The 14,541-nt window shown below is 48.9% G+C and overlaps 2 protein-coding genes across 2 annotated transcripts; one reads left to right on the top strand and one right to left on the bottom strand.

Moving 5' to 3' along the window:
- Positions 1–8,146: 8,146 nt before the first annotated feature.
- Positions 8,147–10,711, bottom strand: ETH_00019045 (uncharacterized protein; the record flags this gene model as incomplete). The annotated part of the gene is made up of 6 exons (XM_013376393.1): positions 8,147–8,329; positions 9,176–9,264; positions 9,409–9,469; positions 9,584–9,697; positions 9,836–9,940; positions 10,166–10,711. 6 exons carry the CDS (start codon positions 10,709–10,711, stop codon positions 8,147–8,149), a joined length of 1,098 nt encoding a protein of 365 aa, XP_013231847.1.
- A 1,001-nt stretch (positions 10,712–11,712) lies between these two features.
- On the top strand, positions 11,713–12,375 carry ETH_00019040 (uncharacterized protein; the record flags this gene model as incomplete). Its single annotated transcript, XM_013376392.1, has 1 exon — positions 11,713–12,375. The coding sequence occupies one exon, from the start codon at positions 11,713–11,715 to the stop codon at positions 12,373–12,375; it is 663 nt and encodes a 220-aa protein (XP_013231846.1).
- Between the last annotated feature and the right edge of the window lie 2,166 nt (positions 12,376–14,541).

Here is a 14,541-nt window from a genome sequence, read left to right as displayed (position 1 = left end):
CAAAGAAGACGATTCCAAGTATTTATTCTGTTACTGAGCCAAATCTGAAGTAAGGCCATGGGAGTCCACATCCAGGGGCGCCGAGGAAGTGCGGTGTGAACTGCGAGTATATTATTGTTGTTGCATTTGGCAGCAAGCAAGAGAATAGAACTTGTTGTTTCATGGGGAGATATTAAGTATATTGCTGTGTCGTTTCAACTTGCCACTCAAATGAGACAGACAGTTATCTAGGCATTTTGGAAAGCCAAGCAGCACTGGAGCCAGACGATGCAGCCTTGTTCAGTACCCTGGAGCCAAAGTTCTGGATGACACTTGTGATGTTACGCATGACGATGAGGCAATAATCAATGGCCCTGGGAGGCAATAGACGCTGCTACATTCAGCAAAGGACACACTTAGAAAGATCTTCGGAGCAGCTTGCACACAAACATAAGCAGCTAAGGTCTACCCCAACAGAGGAAAGAAGGACAGACACTGGAGTAGCCGAGCTCTAGAGACCCAACCGTACTTGACTACTTGACAATGGTATACTTAAGGCAGCCATGGAATTACATAGGTATCTGCACGTGTACTTGGGTATCCAGAAACGTCGATGCTAGCTCCCTGTAAAGAGAAGCCTTCTTAGGAGCTTGCGGCGAAGTGTGCGCGTCAGGCCCTCCGTGCTCAAAACAACCTGCTTTGCAGGTCGCAAGTGCCCATTTCCCAAGGTAATGGCATCTGTGTTTTGAGCAGTCAACTTTGTAACCTCAAGAGATTAGTGCAATGTTCCTGTTATATCCTAGATTTCAGTTAGGCCTGCGAATTGTACAGTGCTAGGCCTATGGTTCTACGCTGCTGCTAATGCGGCAATAATTTGCCCTAGTGCAGCGCCGTCGCCAGACGCTCAGTACTTCGCCTCATTAGGCAACTCGCATATTCTTCAGCCTACACACTGAAGGGGAATGGTGCGAATTTCTTAAAGGTTTATGCACAAAGCCCAGCATGTCAACAGTCCAAATAGACGACCATCTTCCTCCGTTTTCCACACTGGTAGCAACCAATGTTGACATTTGCCTTCCTGCTGCATATGGAGGGCCAAGCGGCTGCTGGTTTCTGGCCGTGGGCGGTTTTCGTAGCATTGACTCATGTGTTTTAAACGTAGTTTGGGTCCGATCACTCTGGGAGCTTGTTTGTAGTGCCAGGCACTACAATTGACCTTCGTGGCCACCCCTCGAGGCTTAGTAACGCGAAAGGGCATGAATAATATAGAATATTTTAAGGCATAAGGCACCATTGGATATTAGGAAATCATAAAAGGGAATAGAGTGCTCGCTAGCCAGCACCGGGTAAGGGGCTGGATGCGAGGTTGGTGCCGTGACTCAGGCACTGACCCTCAGCGAGGGTCAACAGTCAGTTCTATTATTTTGGGTTTTTCTCACCTCTCAATAATATGAACTCAGTTGTATATGGCCATTTAGGGTATACAGCAGTAGTTGGGGAGAATCATGGATTTTAGATAGTAGCTGCAGAGTGTGCACTTAGTCAGACTAGCCCAGGGACCATACGTAGTAACAGTGTAGGCCAGCTGTTCACTACATTGCTCGTCACGCAAAAGCGAGCTGGAAACTTCGTCCCCCTATTCTCGTCTTTAAGCAGCCCCATGCGACCTCGCTTAAATGGCCACTCTGGCCGCCTACCATCCACGAGCCATTTATCGTGCAAAGGCAGGCCTCCATTTCAGGCTGTTACTTTGCACTAATCTGTGAATGAGCGACGAACGACAACCTCAAAGAGACGAATGTTATACACTCGTCCTGGGATCAGCATCCAGATGCGCCACCTGCGTCTCCTTGCGCCTTTTTCAGATAGTTTAATTTCTCTTAAGTAGAATTAAGATTGTTCATTGCATGAAAAAGCATCGTCATCTCTGATTCAGATAGCCATCAGGCTCTATAGCCACAGCGACGGTAAAAAGATTAGTTCGTGCCTTAGATGGGTGAAGCTCAACCCCTAGCATACGTCGCAAGGAAGCTCTGTCTCTCGGTTGTCGTGGGCCAGTAGCACATATATATATGTGCGCAATAAACCTTGGCTCTCGCGGTGTGCAAGCCTCTAGCACGTTTGCTTTCGAGGCGAGACGAGTCTTAGCGCAGGAAAGGTGAGAAGATTTGTCGTCGTAACGCTCCTAAGAGGCATTTTAATTGTCTTTGTGTGAGGAGAACCTGACGGGAGTATCTCACAGCAAGAGACCACCACACAGCGTTGAACCGAAGAGAGAAGGGTGTTCTTATCCTTTGGAGTCTAGGCGTAGACCCACTGCTCAGCCAGAAGGTATCTTCCCCTGCCTGGCTCTAATCAGTCGCTGTCAGGACGCAAAACCTGCGGTGGCCGGACCTCACTAACACAGAAGGCGAGGCCCCTAAAATGTGGCCACCACACTGCAAAGAAGCTTTAATATTGCTCGAGAAAGGCGCGCTTATTGTGATGGTGGCTAGGTCCTGCAGTCTCTGAAGCCAAATCTGGGGTTTTTGGCAGGCAACAATGCTTTAGCGAACGGGGGGCTCCGTGTATGATCACGCGTTTCGCTGTTAAGAAGAGAGCCTAGCTCGATTTTGACTCCATTTCAATGGAATTTCACTTGACCAAATGCTTGTTTTCAGTTAAACATTTGAATGGAGTGTAAGACGGGAGGTGAAATGTTGTCAATATCAAGATCAGTTGACGTACGGGGCACCTGACCTATTGCTACAGCGGAAGGTAAGCGCTCCTGTAATAATTTACTTGTTGCGTAGTTTACAGGATCAAGACCAGGGAGAGGGTGCTCCTGTAATCACTTTTCTGATTGAATGTATGTGGAAAGCATTCGCTTCACCACACGAGTAGTGCGTTCAGTCTGTACGCTTTGGACTGATAGGGAAAGGATAGAGAACGCTGAGTAAGAGAATGCGTTCAGAGCTGTTGTGGAGGAACTGATTGGAGAAGGTCTCGGACAAAAGATAAGAGCTCCAGGAAAGTCACGGTAGCGGAGAGAAATGTCAGCACTTGATGGCATAGTGCGTAGCTCTACAATATTACACCAGTACAACGATATAAGGCTGTAGCATTTACCATTTTACACGGGAAACATTATTAGGGAGGTTATAGCTAGAGAAACCTGACTCTTGCAGCAGACTGGGCTTGGGCTGCTCTGCTGGAGGCCACAGATTGGGACTAGCTGCGGAGCGCAGGCCCTACAGTGGTTCCCCAGTGCACTACACTGGCTATCAGCTGGGCAGCGTGAGGGGACACATGCATACCGACAGTTGCCGAAGGCGTCGGGGAGTCCAGAAAAGAAACAGACTTAATTCATGTTTATAAGGTCAATTTTGGTTTTTTCGTCCTTACTGGATGTGTACGTCCCTATATAGCAAGAAGGCAAACCCGTGTAGGAGTGTGGTGTGGCTGTGCTCACTACAGACTGTGTCTGCTAGTGTAGTCCTCTTCGTGGGAATGGAATAGAGCACCTTGCTAGAGAGTCAACGAGCATTCGTATGGAGCCATGAATGGAAGTAATGAGAAGCTGGTAGTGAGACACAGACTGACAGTGCCCTACAGCAGTAAAAGGATTAGACTGCCCTGGTGAAACGTTGGAAGCCCCTAGTCGACACTTCGCAGTGGAACTAAAACTCCATGTATTCCGTCATGTGAATATGCATGGCGGGCTGATATTGTTTTAATTTAAATAACAGAATGCCTTCTTCATTCTGGTATGGCCGGTAGTCACACGATCATTCGGGACATTGGGTAGCGTTTAAGTAGCTTAAAAAACCGTAGAACATAAGTGTTCTCCATGCTGTGGAAGAAGACCAAAAACTAAGGGCATCTTAAAAAAGAGGCACTCAGGCAATGATGAAACTTCACTCGTGTAGCTGAATCGGCTCGGCGTGCTGAGATTTCCTGGAGCTCATGAAATACTTGGCGCTTGGCATTGGCTACAATTCAAGCTTGTAGAGAAACGGGATGATTGGTTCGAAGTTCCAGCATTCAGTATGGTAGTTTAGGGGCCAGGCTTAAGCAGGGCAGCATGAGAGGAAACATACAGTGAACGTAGAAACATATTCGGGCTGCCATCAAGTTTGCACGCATCATAGTCGTGTTAGTAAGTGTTGTAAGTGGCTGGTGAGGCGGTCAAGGCGAACGTACAGGTTAGCTCGCCAGCATGATGTCACGTCACCAGAGTCCACGGCTGGTTTAATACTGTTGAGGTCGCCACACTACAGATTCCCACGAATATAATAGCCGTTAGGACGTAACTGCAATACAAGGCAATAAACCCGGTTAAGCCTGCGCAAGTTCTTCAGCATCTCTGATTCTGCTCAGCTTTTCAGTAAGCAGCCGTTAGATCCTGTAACTCCGCTACTAGCTTACACGATCGAGCTCTGCAATGACCTAAAGCTTTGAGCGCGTTCAGCCGTTGTGTGTGGGTGAGCGTGATACTTCGTGCAAGCCGTAGCAGCGCAGCGTACTAAGTGAAGCCGTTTCTACAGAGCTGTGACTGTGTCCCCTAGTTCTCCGTCAGAGCTAGAATATTTTTGTTACGTTGGTTTCACAACCTGGCCATGGAACCAATCGGCCTTTGCGTTTTCAGGATGACTGCGCCTATGAGATAGCGCATCGTGGCGGCGTGCAGCTTAGAAGGTTTCGTGGTCTCGAGAATTTATGCGATCGCCTTGTCGATCAAGTGCCCCTTAAGCCTTCATACTTCACGTGTGTGAAACTCTGGCTGGAAATAAAGAAGATGCCATTCCGGGAGAGGACAAAGGCAGCAGAAGCTAAATGGACTAGCTCCAAAGAAAAACATTGCGGATGAGGACGAAAAGATGGCAAGCAAAATAGACAAGTTTCTGCCCCTTGTACGTGCAGTAATAGTTCAATATACCAAAAAATTAGCTTCCTTAATTCTCGTTCATCAAAATTTCGGGCGTTTTACTAATTGGCTGTCTGCTATCAGTGGCTGGTTATGTACTTAGCTACCCTGTGCGCTACTAGTATAACCAAAGTAGCTCGCGTCGCAAACTTATAGCTGCCCAACTTGCGGCAAAAGTAATGCTTACCGTATATGCAAAGAACAGTCCTCCGTAGGTCAGCGTGTAGAGGAAGTTCAGAGCTATTAAGAGGCGCACCGTTTAGGTATGCTGCAAAGGTCTGCGTCTGTAACGGATGGAAGTACGCTTTGGCATTGGCTGAAAGAGCAGCCCGGGCAACTTCAAAACTGAAATGCACTGCTTTCCCCTTGCTTAGCAACAAAAACGAGCAAACAGTTCTTCTCGGCCTTAAAAATCTGGTGGGAGCCAGCTCTTTAACCAGCTCACGACCTAGGGAAAGGTGAAAGACTGCTTTTCATTCAATCTCAAACAAGCCTCTACGCTATAGCTTTAATAGGGGACACCGGCATTCAGGGGGATCATGCGGAGGAGCTGCCATATCAAATTCCGCAGATGATTTTTCCGTCACTTCTGGATCATTAGGTAGGGCAAATTCACCCGTTTGCTGGCATCTTACCTGTTTGTAAGCGCTATGCTGATGAGGCCCCATACCATAAATAAATGATTTCCTAAAAGGCTTGAATAGGAGTGCTAAGAGGCGGTGGCCATGGAGATGCCCTAACAATAAGTGTGCAGGGGAAAATGCCTTGATGTCCAAGTAATACGTCAAGTATCTCGGTTGGAGTAGTACGCGGTTTTGGGTCCTGGACTAACTCATCAAGGAGAATATACTCGAGCTTAGAGCTGGGCCACGGCGACTCCTTGTCTTCAGGGCCCGGGCCACTGAATGATGGCGCTGCGACCGTCTGTAGGCCTCTTTGGATGAGCAATTGAAGCGCACGTGCCGGTGCCCAGCGGCTTTATTTACAGAGCCGTACGTTGGCCCCAGTGTTCAACTAGGGTGGAGCACGCATGAGCTTTCCTGCATTGAGCCCTTAAGATGATGTGGACTTGCGACCACTTGCCGAGCGGGCTCCTTGATGCGCCTTGACTTTTGCTCTTGCGTGTTGTTTGCATCGATTAGTTGGTGAGAATATGAGTGTCGCTGCCTCCCCCGCTATCATGTTTGACACCAGTCTCGCCAGCAGCCCATAGCCCTCAACTTTAAGTGGCTTCGTTTGTGCGATCTCCGGCCTCGCTGCTTCCGTTTCGGTTGTGCACTCCGCGGGTCAGGGTCAGGTCACACAATCTGCAGCTCACATAGGTTGTCAGTTTGCCAGATTGAACGTACCGCGCTAACGTATGCCGTGTAAATCACGTGAGTCCCCGAAATGCGGGAACAGGACGTCACCAGAACAGCATTTACGGCTGTACCATATTGTTAGTTTGGAAGTAACGCATAAAGATGCAGCCTTTCACGCATAGCTACCCTGAAACCCTATTTTTTTCCGGAACCACCGTAGTTTGGGCTACACGTCCTCTGCAGCCAGCGTTCAAGACGGTTCCACAGGTGTGGCCGACAACCTAAGATAGCCGCCGTCGCATTGACTTCACATGGCACTACCCGGCACTCACTGATCGGCTCTTCACAAAGCGTTTCGCTCTACAACTGCGGGACACAAATGATGCTTTCGAACGATAAATTCACTTCTTCTCATACTTTGCCTCCGCGTTTAAGCTCATTGGCTATTAGAGCATCTAGTTCCCTTTCTAAGGCTTAGTTACACTTTTCTGCTCCCAGCTAGAAAAGTCCCTACATATCCTCAGCTGGCCCATCTTGTTCACGCGCTTGCAGTCACGTATGGAGTTGGATCCTGTCGTCACTGCGCAGTTCAGCCCTTTATCATGTCTGTGGCGCCTGGCGCGTTCGCCTCCCGTAATGCCTCTGTTCGTCTATCCACAGCTTGGCCACTGTCGTCTATCTAGCTTCATCTCGATGAAATGGAACTTCAAGGCGCACAAGAAGGTCCTGAAGACGCGACTGCTCTCGTCACTCCGGTGTAGTCTGTGTCACAAGTACGACCTCTCCAAATTCTCACACTCTAACACACACAAGTGTCACATTGTTGCTCAGTCGTCCAAGGACGCTAGATTCATGCGGCCTCTCAAGGCCATTTCTGTGCATGAGTGCAGCGCGCAACACCGCTTAACCCTGCTGCACTGTAGTGCAAAGGCAGGTGTTTGAGTTAGCATGAACAGAGGCATAAGTGCACTCCGTACTCATTTCTCCCTGCTGGAGAGTAGCTGGGTATGCCACCTTTGCAGGTACTTACGCGAATACCCATCAGCAACTGCGCCATTCCTGGGTATTTTGACTACACTGCATCCTGCATACAGGAGCTACTGTCATGCCTCCTTCCAAAAATTGGTTGCGCAAGCTAGGGCGGGGTCGAAAGTGCAAGAAAAATTTGATGATTAACGGAAGCTGCTATTTTCCTCTTATTTTATCCCGTTTGAGTCGCTCTCATGAAGTACACCTGAATGGCAGAAAGTTTCATGGCCTCGAGGCGTTCAAAAACGGTGCAAGGAGGCACCACGGGCATCCGACGACGCAACTGCCACAGCAGCAAGAAGCACGAAAGAAGACACCTACACGAGCAACAAACCCACAACTTCCAGTTAACAAGACGCCTCACGAAGCCATCCACTAAGGCATGCAGCGCAGATGAGTGAGACCTACACGGCAATGCACTTGGAGCTCCAAACTTTCTAATTCAAAACACATTTATTGAATTCACTGAGCGTTGGGAGCTAGGGATCCCCTGCAAGCCAATTGTTTAGCTCGGGGGCTGGGCCATCCACATCTAACGGCGCGCAGCATTTTGAGCACGGAATCAAACTAGTAAAAAATCGAGCTAAGGTGCCCAAAAGCCACCAAGTTATTTGTGCCTCAGCAAAATGCTGTTCCAAAGAGGCAGGCAATGAACAGAATCGCTCCAATCGAAACAGCCCATTCCAATACACAAGTGCGAGCCCACAGAAACTCGACACGCAACGCTCTTTCCAGGGACCCTGAGAGCGCTGGGAAACAGTTAAAACTGTTCATTCTGTCGAAGAGCTCGTTGGACACACCTGCCATCTTGCGTATGTTCGACTCTATATACTCATTCCTAGACTCCAGCTCCCGCGTCAGAGCTGCAATTACGCCCAATAAGCTGGCTACGTCCTTCCTGTCTGCAAGGGTTCCCATCAAGCACCAACTGTCAAGCGTCTTTCTGCAGTCCTACTGGAATAACAGCCATCTTCATGCGCCCAGGTTGTATCGGAGGACAGAAACGCAGCACATTGTTGAGCGCAGTTGACTGGAGCAGGTCCAACTTCACTTCGTTCCGTTGCACGATATTCGCCGCTATCTGAACCCCTGAAACAACGGCGGGTAGTATGTCCTATAAGACCAAATGGCAAATGTAGCTGCACGGGAAGGTAGTACAAGCGCCGCTTGCCTGTTCCGATGGGCGCAACTTTGTCAGCCATCCTATACTGTGAGCTACACCGCGGAGAACTGTTTATTTTTCAGTTTGCCTTCCAAAACAAAATCTGGTAATCTCGTATCAGTGTAATCACGCGGTGTGATGCACTCTCGTGAAAAGGTGATCCTGCGGACTTTGGTACCTTATGTGCGTCCTGTACATACGCCATGGATAGACACACTACCGAAAGATGTATTCCCCTTGTCACACGAAACTGTAGCCAGTTAGCTATGCTACACCGCCTCCAGCAAAACTCCAAATAGCTCTCATGGACGGCAGCGAAGCATTTGGAATTTTCCCCTTTTCACCGGACCCAATTCCTTGTCTAGCCGAATGGGGCCGCACAACGCGTTGAACGATCAACGCCTGAGTTGTCATTGTTCTCAAAAAAGGTCCACATGCGCTCAGTATTATTCAAACACCTCCGGATCAAAACCAGTTACTCTTTTCTCAGTTTCGTCATCAGGAACATTGCGCCGTCTTGGCCTGTGATTACGTAGCACAGGAGCATAAGGACGGACGGGAAATTAAACAATTATTCTGTGCGTTTTTCTTTCTCTAACGTTAATTAGTGTACATATTTCTGCACTGACATGTCGAATACAAAAGGATTGCTTTCTGGCTAGACTTAGTGTACTATGCAGGTGTAAACTGAAAGCCTAGCGTTTCAGCAAGCTCGCTCTGACTATTAGTGTTTTTGTGTCTATAGCACGGCGTGACGCTTAAGCAGGGAAAGCACTGATTAAGCGTATCCACTCTTACTATTTGAGACAGCGCCTCAATTTGAACGTTCAAAAGGGCCCGTTTCTCCTTTACAATCTGGTTGATTTCATCCATTTTTTTCGTTCCCGCTGTAGACACAGAAGTGCAGATGAGCACAGTGCGCGGGTCGCGGGCGTAAGCTGTTGCCGTGCGTGTGCCTAGTGCGTTTATTTTACTTGACTGCACGTGATTCCTCGGCAGGTCCGACCTGTGCAGTGTGTTTTCATGCTCACCGTCGCGGTCTACTTCAGCTCGTTTGGTTCTACGCATTCGAACCAAGCCGTATATGCTGCCCTGATTTGACATCAGCACATCCACTAAATAAAACAAGCCGTTGCACATGGCTCAACGCACTTAGGCGCACTGGCAGCTTTTGCTCGGAGAACTCATGATCGTTCGCATGCGTACGATAAAAAACACAGGATGGATGGCTGCAGCTAGTCCAGTGAAGAGCCCCGTGAGCATCATTTGAGTGTATTCACTTCTTATTTCCTTGGGAGTCTGATGGCGGAACATCGAGAGCTGCGCCACACAAAACAAATGGACCAATTATTCAGTGAAAGGCCAAACAGACCTGTTCAAACCTAACAGCGACCAATCATTAGAGTCGTGACTTGAAGTGAGCTGACAACGGGCATGTGCCTGGGTTGGCCTTCATACACTGGTTTTCTCCCTATTTAGCAGTTCCAGGTCCCTGGTTAGCTGGCGAATGATGGAGAGCTTGGCAGTCGCATCTGCATGTCCTGCAAAAGCCATCTCCAAGCGCTGCGTGCAAGCAACACTTAACCGTGTATATGCACAATGCGAAATGATGTGCATTTCCGCCGGCCCATGTTAAGAAAAAAACAATCTAACAATATGGCCGCCCTTGTCCTCTGATTGCTGTACTCTTAGCATCAAATAATGCTGCAGCAGCGCCTGAACCGTTGCCTCCCCGTGAATCATAACGGCATACCCAAGTCTGTCTGCGTGAAGACAGCTCTGGCTTACGGATTCTAGTAGGTATATGGAGCCCGAGTCAGCCTTCTCTTTGAAAATTTCAAGAGCTTCCATGAATTCTTCCCTTGCCGTGAGACGCTGCGGGAGGGCCTGTGGCGATTGGGATTCGTTGGCAGTAGTAGGATTATCAGAGGCAGAAACGGGGTTGCCAGAGACAGAGACAGGGTTGTTAGCGACAGGAACAGGGTTGTCAGCCACAGGAGCCAGGTTCCTAGCGACAGGTGCTGGGCTGGCAGCACCAGGAACAGTGTGCGATGCAGCGGTGAAGACGCATCGCCGTTGATTAACTGTCAGATTGATGGAAGATGATGCATTGTCCCTGTCTGGGATGCGCTTTCTGCGTTGTATGTGGTGCTGTGTCGCACCAGCGATGTCGTATACAGAAAAAGCAACACGAGCCCTTGGCTGCCATCCATTTTTCGCTGGCAAGCGGCGACTCTCTCCCCTAGATGCTATATACACATCTTGTGCAATTACAGATAAAGGTAGGATGCTTTTTGGGAGAGTATTCCTAAGAGGAACCCTTGACAAACTCATCGGCAGGGATGTGTGCCGTGGGCGATCTTACGAACGCTTTTCCTGGATTTACTTCAGCTTGAGCCCATTACAGTCAAGTTGTGGCTTGCTGTTTGGAAAGCGCAGGCAGAGATCTTAGTCCTTCACAGTATGCAGGGCGAGTATCTCCGGAAGACCATAACTTGCTGAGTGGCTGAGAGCGAGCCCTAACATGGAGCTGTACGGTGACGGTGAAGATGGAAAAATGTAAAAATGAACATCTGGAAAATTGATGGAGCTGCTGCTGAATGTGACTGCACATTATGGGCAACTGAAGCTTAGAAGGGGCCCCAAGGGGGGCCTCTAGGGAGGGAGGCACTTACGTGACACATAAGCCGTCGCGTTCCAAACATACTTTTGCGCTTTTAACTTCTTTTTTGCTATTTCGAGTGCCAAATATAAATACGTCGTGAGTATCGTCCAGCGCAATACGAAACCTGTCAACCAGGGCTCCTTGGGCGGTCCGTCTTTTCACTGCTTGGGACAGGTCCTCCACATTTCCGCATTCGAAACGCCATGAAAGTATAGCTCTCTCTGCGTATAGTTGTGCAATCGCGAGAGATTCTCGCAGTGCCTGTTGACGCAAATCGTTTTGGACACTGGAAGTGCGTCTAATCTCGCTGCAATGGTTCGCGAAGGTGTGAAAACGACTTCTCCCGAAGCAAACGCAGGGGATGGGAAAATAGGCCTTTGTGAGACGTTGGGGGCTGAAATGTACCCACAATAGTACTAAAAATGCCCACCAAAAGTAGCTATTAATTGCGCCGTGGTCCCGAGTTCGAATGTCAGAAAGCAGCGGGGCCTCTCCTCAGGAGGCTCCTGATTACAGCAGATCTGCTACGTGCTCGTCAGGCTTTGCTCCTAGTTGCAACTCGTCCCCGCGATACCTACCATCTGCTGACGCGACCGTGCAGCTCCAGAGCTCACACCGAGGCTACAGGCAACTGTTTTTCGACTGCAATTTACACTTAGTACTTTGACGGATGCTCAGTAAAAAGCCTTTCCAAAGTTCCAGGAAATCAGTTGCAGTTTCACAAGTTGCGCTATCATCATCCCAGGATGATACTACGCAAGAACTAACAGACGCCGAGGTGGCGCGACTGATGCGGCAGCACCTTAACATTCTCTCGACAAATCAGGGCGCATCCGAAGCTGAAGTGGTCAAAGCAGCGAAGACTTTGCAACAGCGTTTTCTGCCACCCCTAGCAGGTTCTCTCCAACTTCCAAAGACAGGAGATCAAGGCAAAGAGACACTGCAACCTGGAGGGTTGGAAGGGAACAAGGGAGCCTCCAAAATGCACGCTAATTGTGAAGGGGATTCCGCTGCACGCCTTTCTGCAAAGGACATGACACTAGGACCTTCGGATGCCGCTTGCATTTGGCTCAGAGGTAGTCGCCTTGACTGCCTTGGCGCCGTCGTTGGGAGCCCAGCAAGCAACGTCGAGCATGGCATGACAGGGCTGCAGCTCTCGCAGAGTCGAGATCCGCATGCAGTGGAGGTGGGCGAAACTACTGCCAATTTTCAACAGGCTTCAGTGGATGTCACAACGATTCTACAGTGTGATATGAATCATACGTCAGCCCGTGAGGACGGTGAGCAGCCTAGAAAGAAGGTATGCCTGGAGTTGCGTGGGCTGTCCACCTGAGCTTTTTCCTAGCAGCTTCCAATAAATCTACAGCACAGACACACTTTTAAATGCTATTTGAGCAATTGACTGTGGGAGGAACCCCCGTGGCAAGCTGATTTGTAACGTAGTGCTGCAAATAGGTGCTGAGGAGGCGAGCTTGTAGTCTTGCACTTTCACAACGAAACATTTCATCGCTCTTTTTGGGGCAAGTTGCTTTGTATTGTTTCCTACGCCAAGCTCTTTTGGACAGCATTGAAGGCTTCACAGCTTCGTCGCAAATGCCACGCTAGGTGACACATTTTGGACACCGCTAAGTCTATCTTTTAGCTCCTAAGCAACGCGGAACTTCATGTGCAAAGTGTGCACGCAAACTCTGTTGTATCAGTTCTTATGCAACAATTGTCCGAGTATTCCAAGCAGTCACGTGAGCACGTGATTGCTTGAAGTTCGTTGACAAGCATCGCTTCTCAACTGTTATGGCCAGTCTGCTCGGCTAGTTTTCTATCCGTCCAGTTTACTGGACGGGGGCGCGATTTCATGTTGCCCTTTGTTTTGCCTTGCGAATTGCCGCTTACATTGGTCTTAAAGCACAATGCTTGGGACAGCAGTGCGCTGGACGAGTTATGTTCCGGGAAGAACAATATTCACCCATCCAGTCAAATTTATCAAGTCATTTGGGCAGATGTTTTCCCAACTTAGTTTGTGCCACTGGTTTCGCCGATCCTTCCCGCTACCAATGAAAGAGGCTCGTGCGCTACGTAGCGGGCCGCAGCCCCGGCGAGTCCCGCCAGCTCGGAGCAGCCTGCTAGTAATGTAACGCTACTTCTGCAGCTGGACCTAAACGGAAATTCAAGATGTAACTGATCGCATAGATGAATTGTAGGAAATCTTCTCTTGCATGCCAACCACGGAGGAGATTAGACACGGAGGGGTGTTACCAGCAGCTGTAGTCTCAAGTGTCACCCAGCAAGGAAGATAAAAAAATCAGGAAAGAAGTAGTTACTGAAGTACATTCGTAATAATCAGAATTTAGAGGCTCGCCATTCCGGATTTCGAAATATTCTGCGGTTTTCGGAAGGTGACCTTGGGGCGGTTCTGCTATTGATCAGCAGCCGTGACTTAAGTTCGCCCACCAGTAGAACCTGGTCAAAAAAAACGCAAGCAAAATGGATCTTCAGAGGCCTTCGGTCTCCTCAGGTCAGCAGGACTTTGCTCTCTGTTTGCCATTTAGTATTAAGCAGCAACAACAGATCATTGACCACTGCGCGCGAGAGAAGTATTTCAAAAAGCAGACGCTTTCCGTCACAACCTCGGGCCGGCAAGACAGACAGAAACCTCCCCCTCTAACTATCACTGAGGAGGTCAGCTTCTTTCACGCCCCTGCGTCCCATCATTAGTCTACAGTAGCTGCTGCATCTGGAGTTCAGAGCACCAGCAAGGTCACCTTGCTGTCATGGAGGCCCCAGTGATAAGCTAAGGGTAGAAGCAATCCTAGATTTATTAGTTGTTCCTCATTTCGTACAGGAGTGGATATCCTTTAGTCAGAGTGGCTTAAAGGAACGAGAATCACACCGCCGTACCCATGATGCAAGAAAGGCTGCAAAAGAAGCGACACGTTTTTCATACAGGTGACTACTGACTAGTCTCTATGTTTTATAACATCTAAATAAGGCTATGTGGCAGCGAATTTTCCGCTGCTTGCTTGGGCAATAGCTCTAGAGCTCTCGCCTAGAAGCTGGAACGTGCCGCTCCATTCAGACCGACCCAACAGCCGGCATGGCTGAAGCATGATCGTCAGTCCCTGCGTTTCTTCGCTTTTTTCCAAGAACCGTTTAACGCGAGTGCAACGGAAAACACCAGAAGACGCTATTGCGTCATTTCGTTCCATCTGTCAGATGGAACTCTAAGCGTGTTTGAAGTAACAACGGACAATGACAAAACGCGTCAAGGCTACATCCTGAAAAGACATAAGATACCGCGTTCAGATGGCATGGGTTTTGTTACTTTCACTGATTTGAAGGTTAGCAGAAAGAAGACAGTGTAGCACTGCAATGGGTAAAATATGGATGTCCGGTGTGCACGGACTTGAAGCGCTTTAGATATTTTGTGGAACATTTGCAGCTTGGGTGTGACCTGGAGCTTTACAATCGCGTTTTTAGGCTTGTCGATTGCGATGAATTCACT

The sequence above is a fragment of the Eimeria tenella genome, genomic scaffold, assembly GCF_000499545.2.
Source record: "Eimeria tenella Houghton genomic scaffold, Eth_scaff34, whole genome shotgun sequence".
Taxonomy (NCBI): Eukaryota; Apicomplexa; class Conoidasida; order Eucoccidiorida; family Eimeriidae; genus Eimeria; species Eimeria tenella.
The sequence above is the reverse complement of the archived record's forward strand: the minus strand, read 5'-3'. Positions and strand labels throughout refer to the sequence as shown.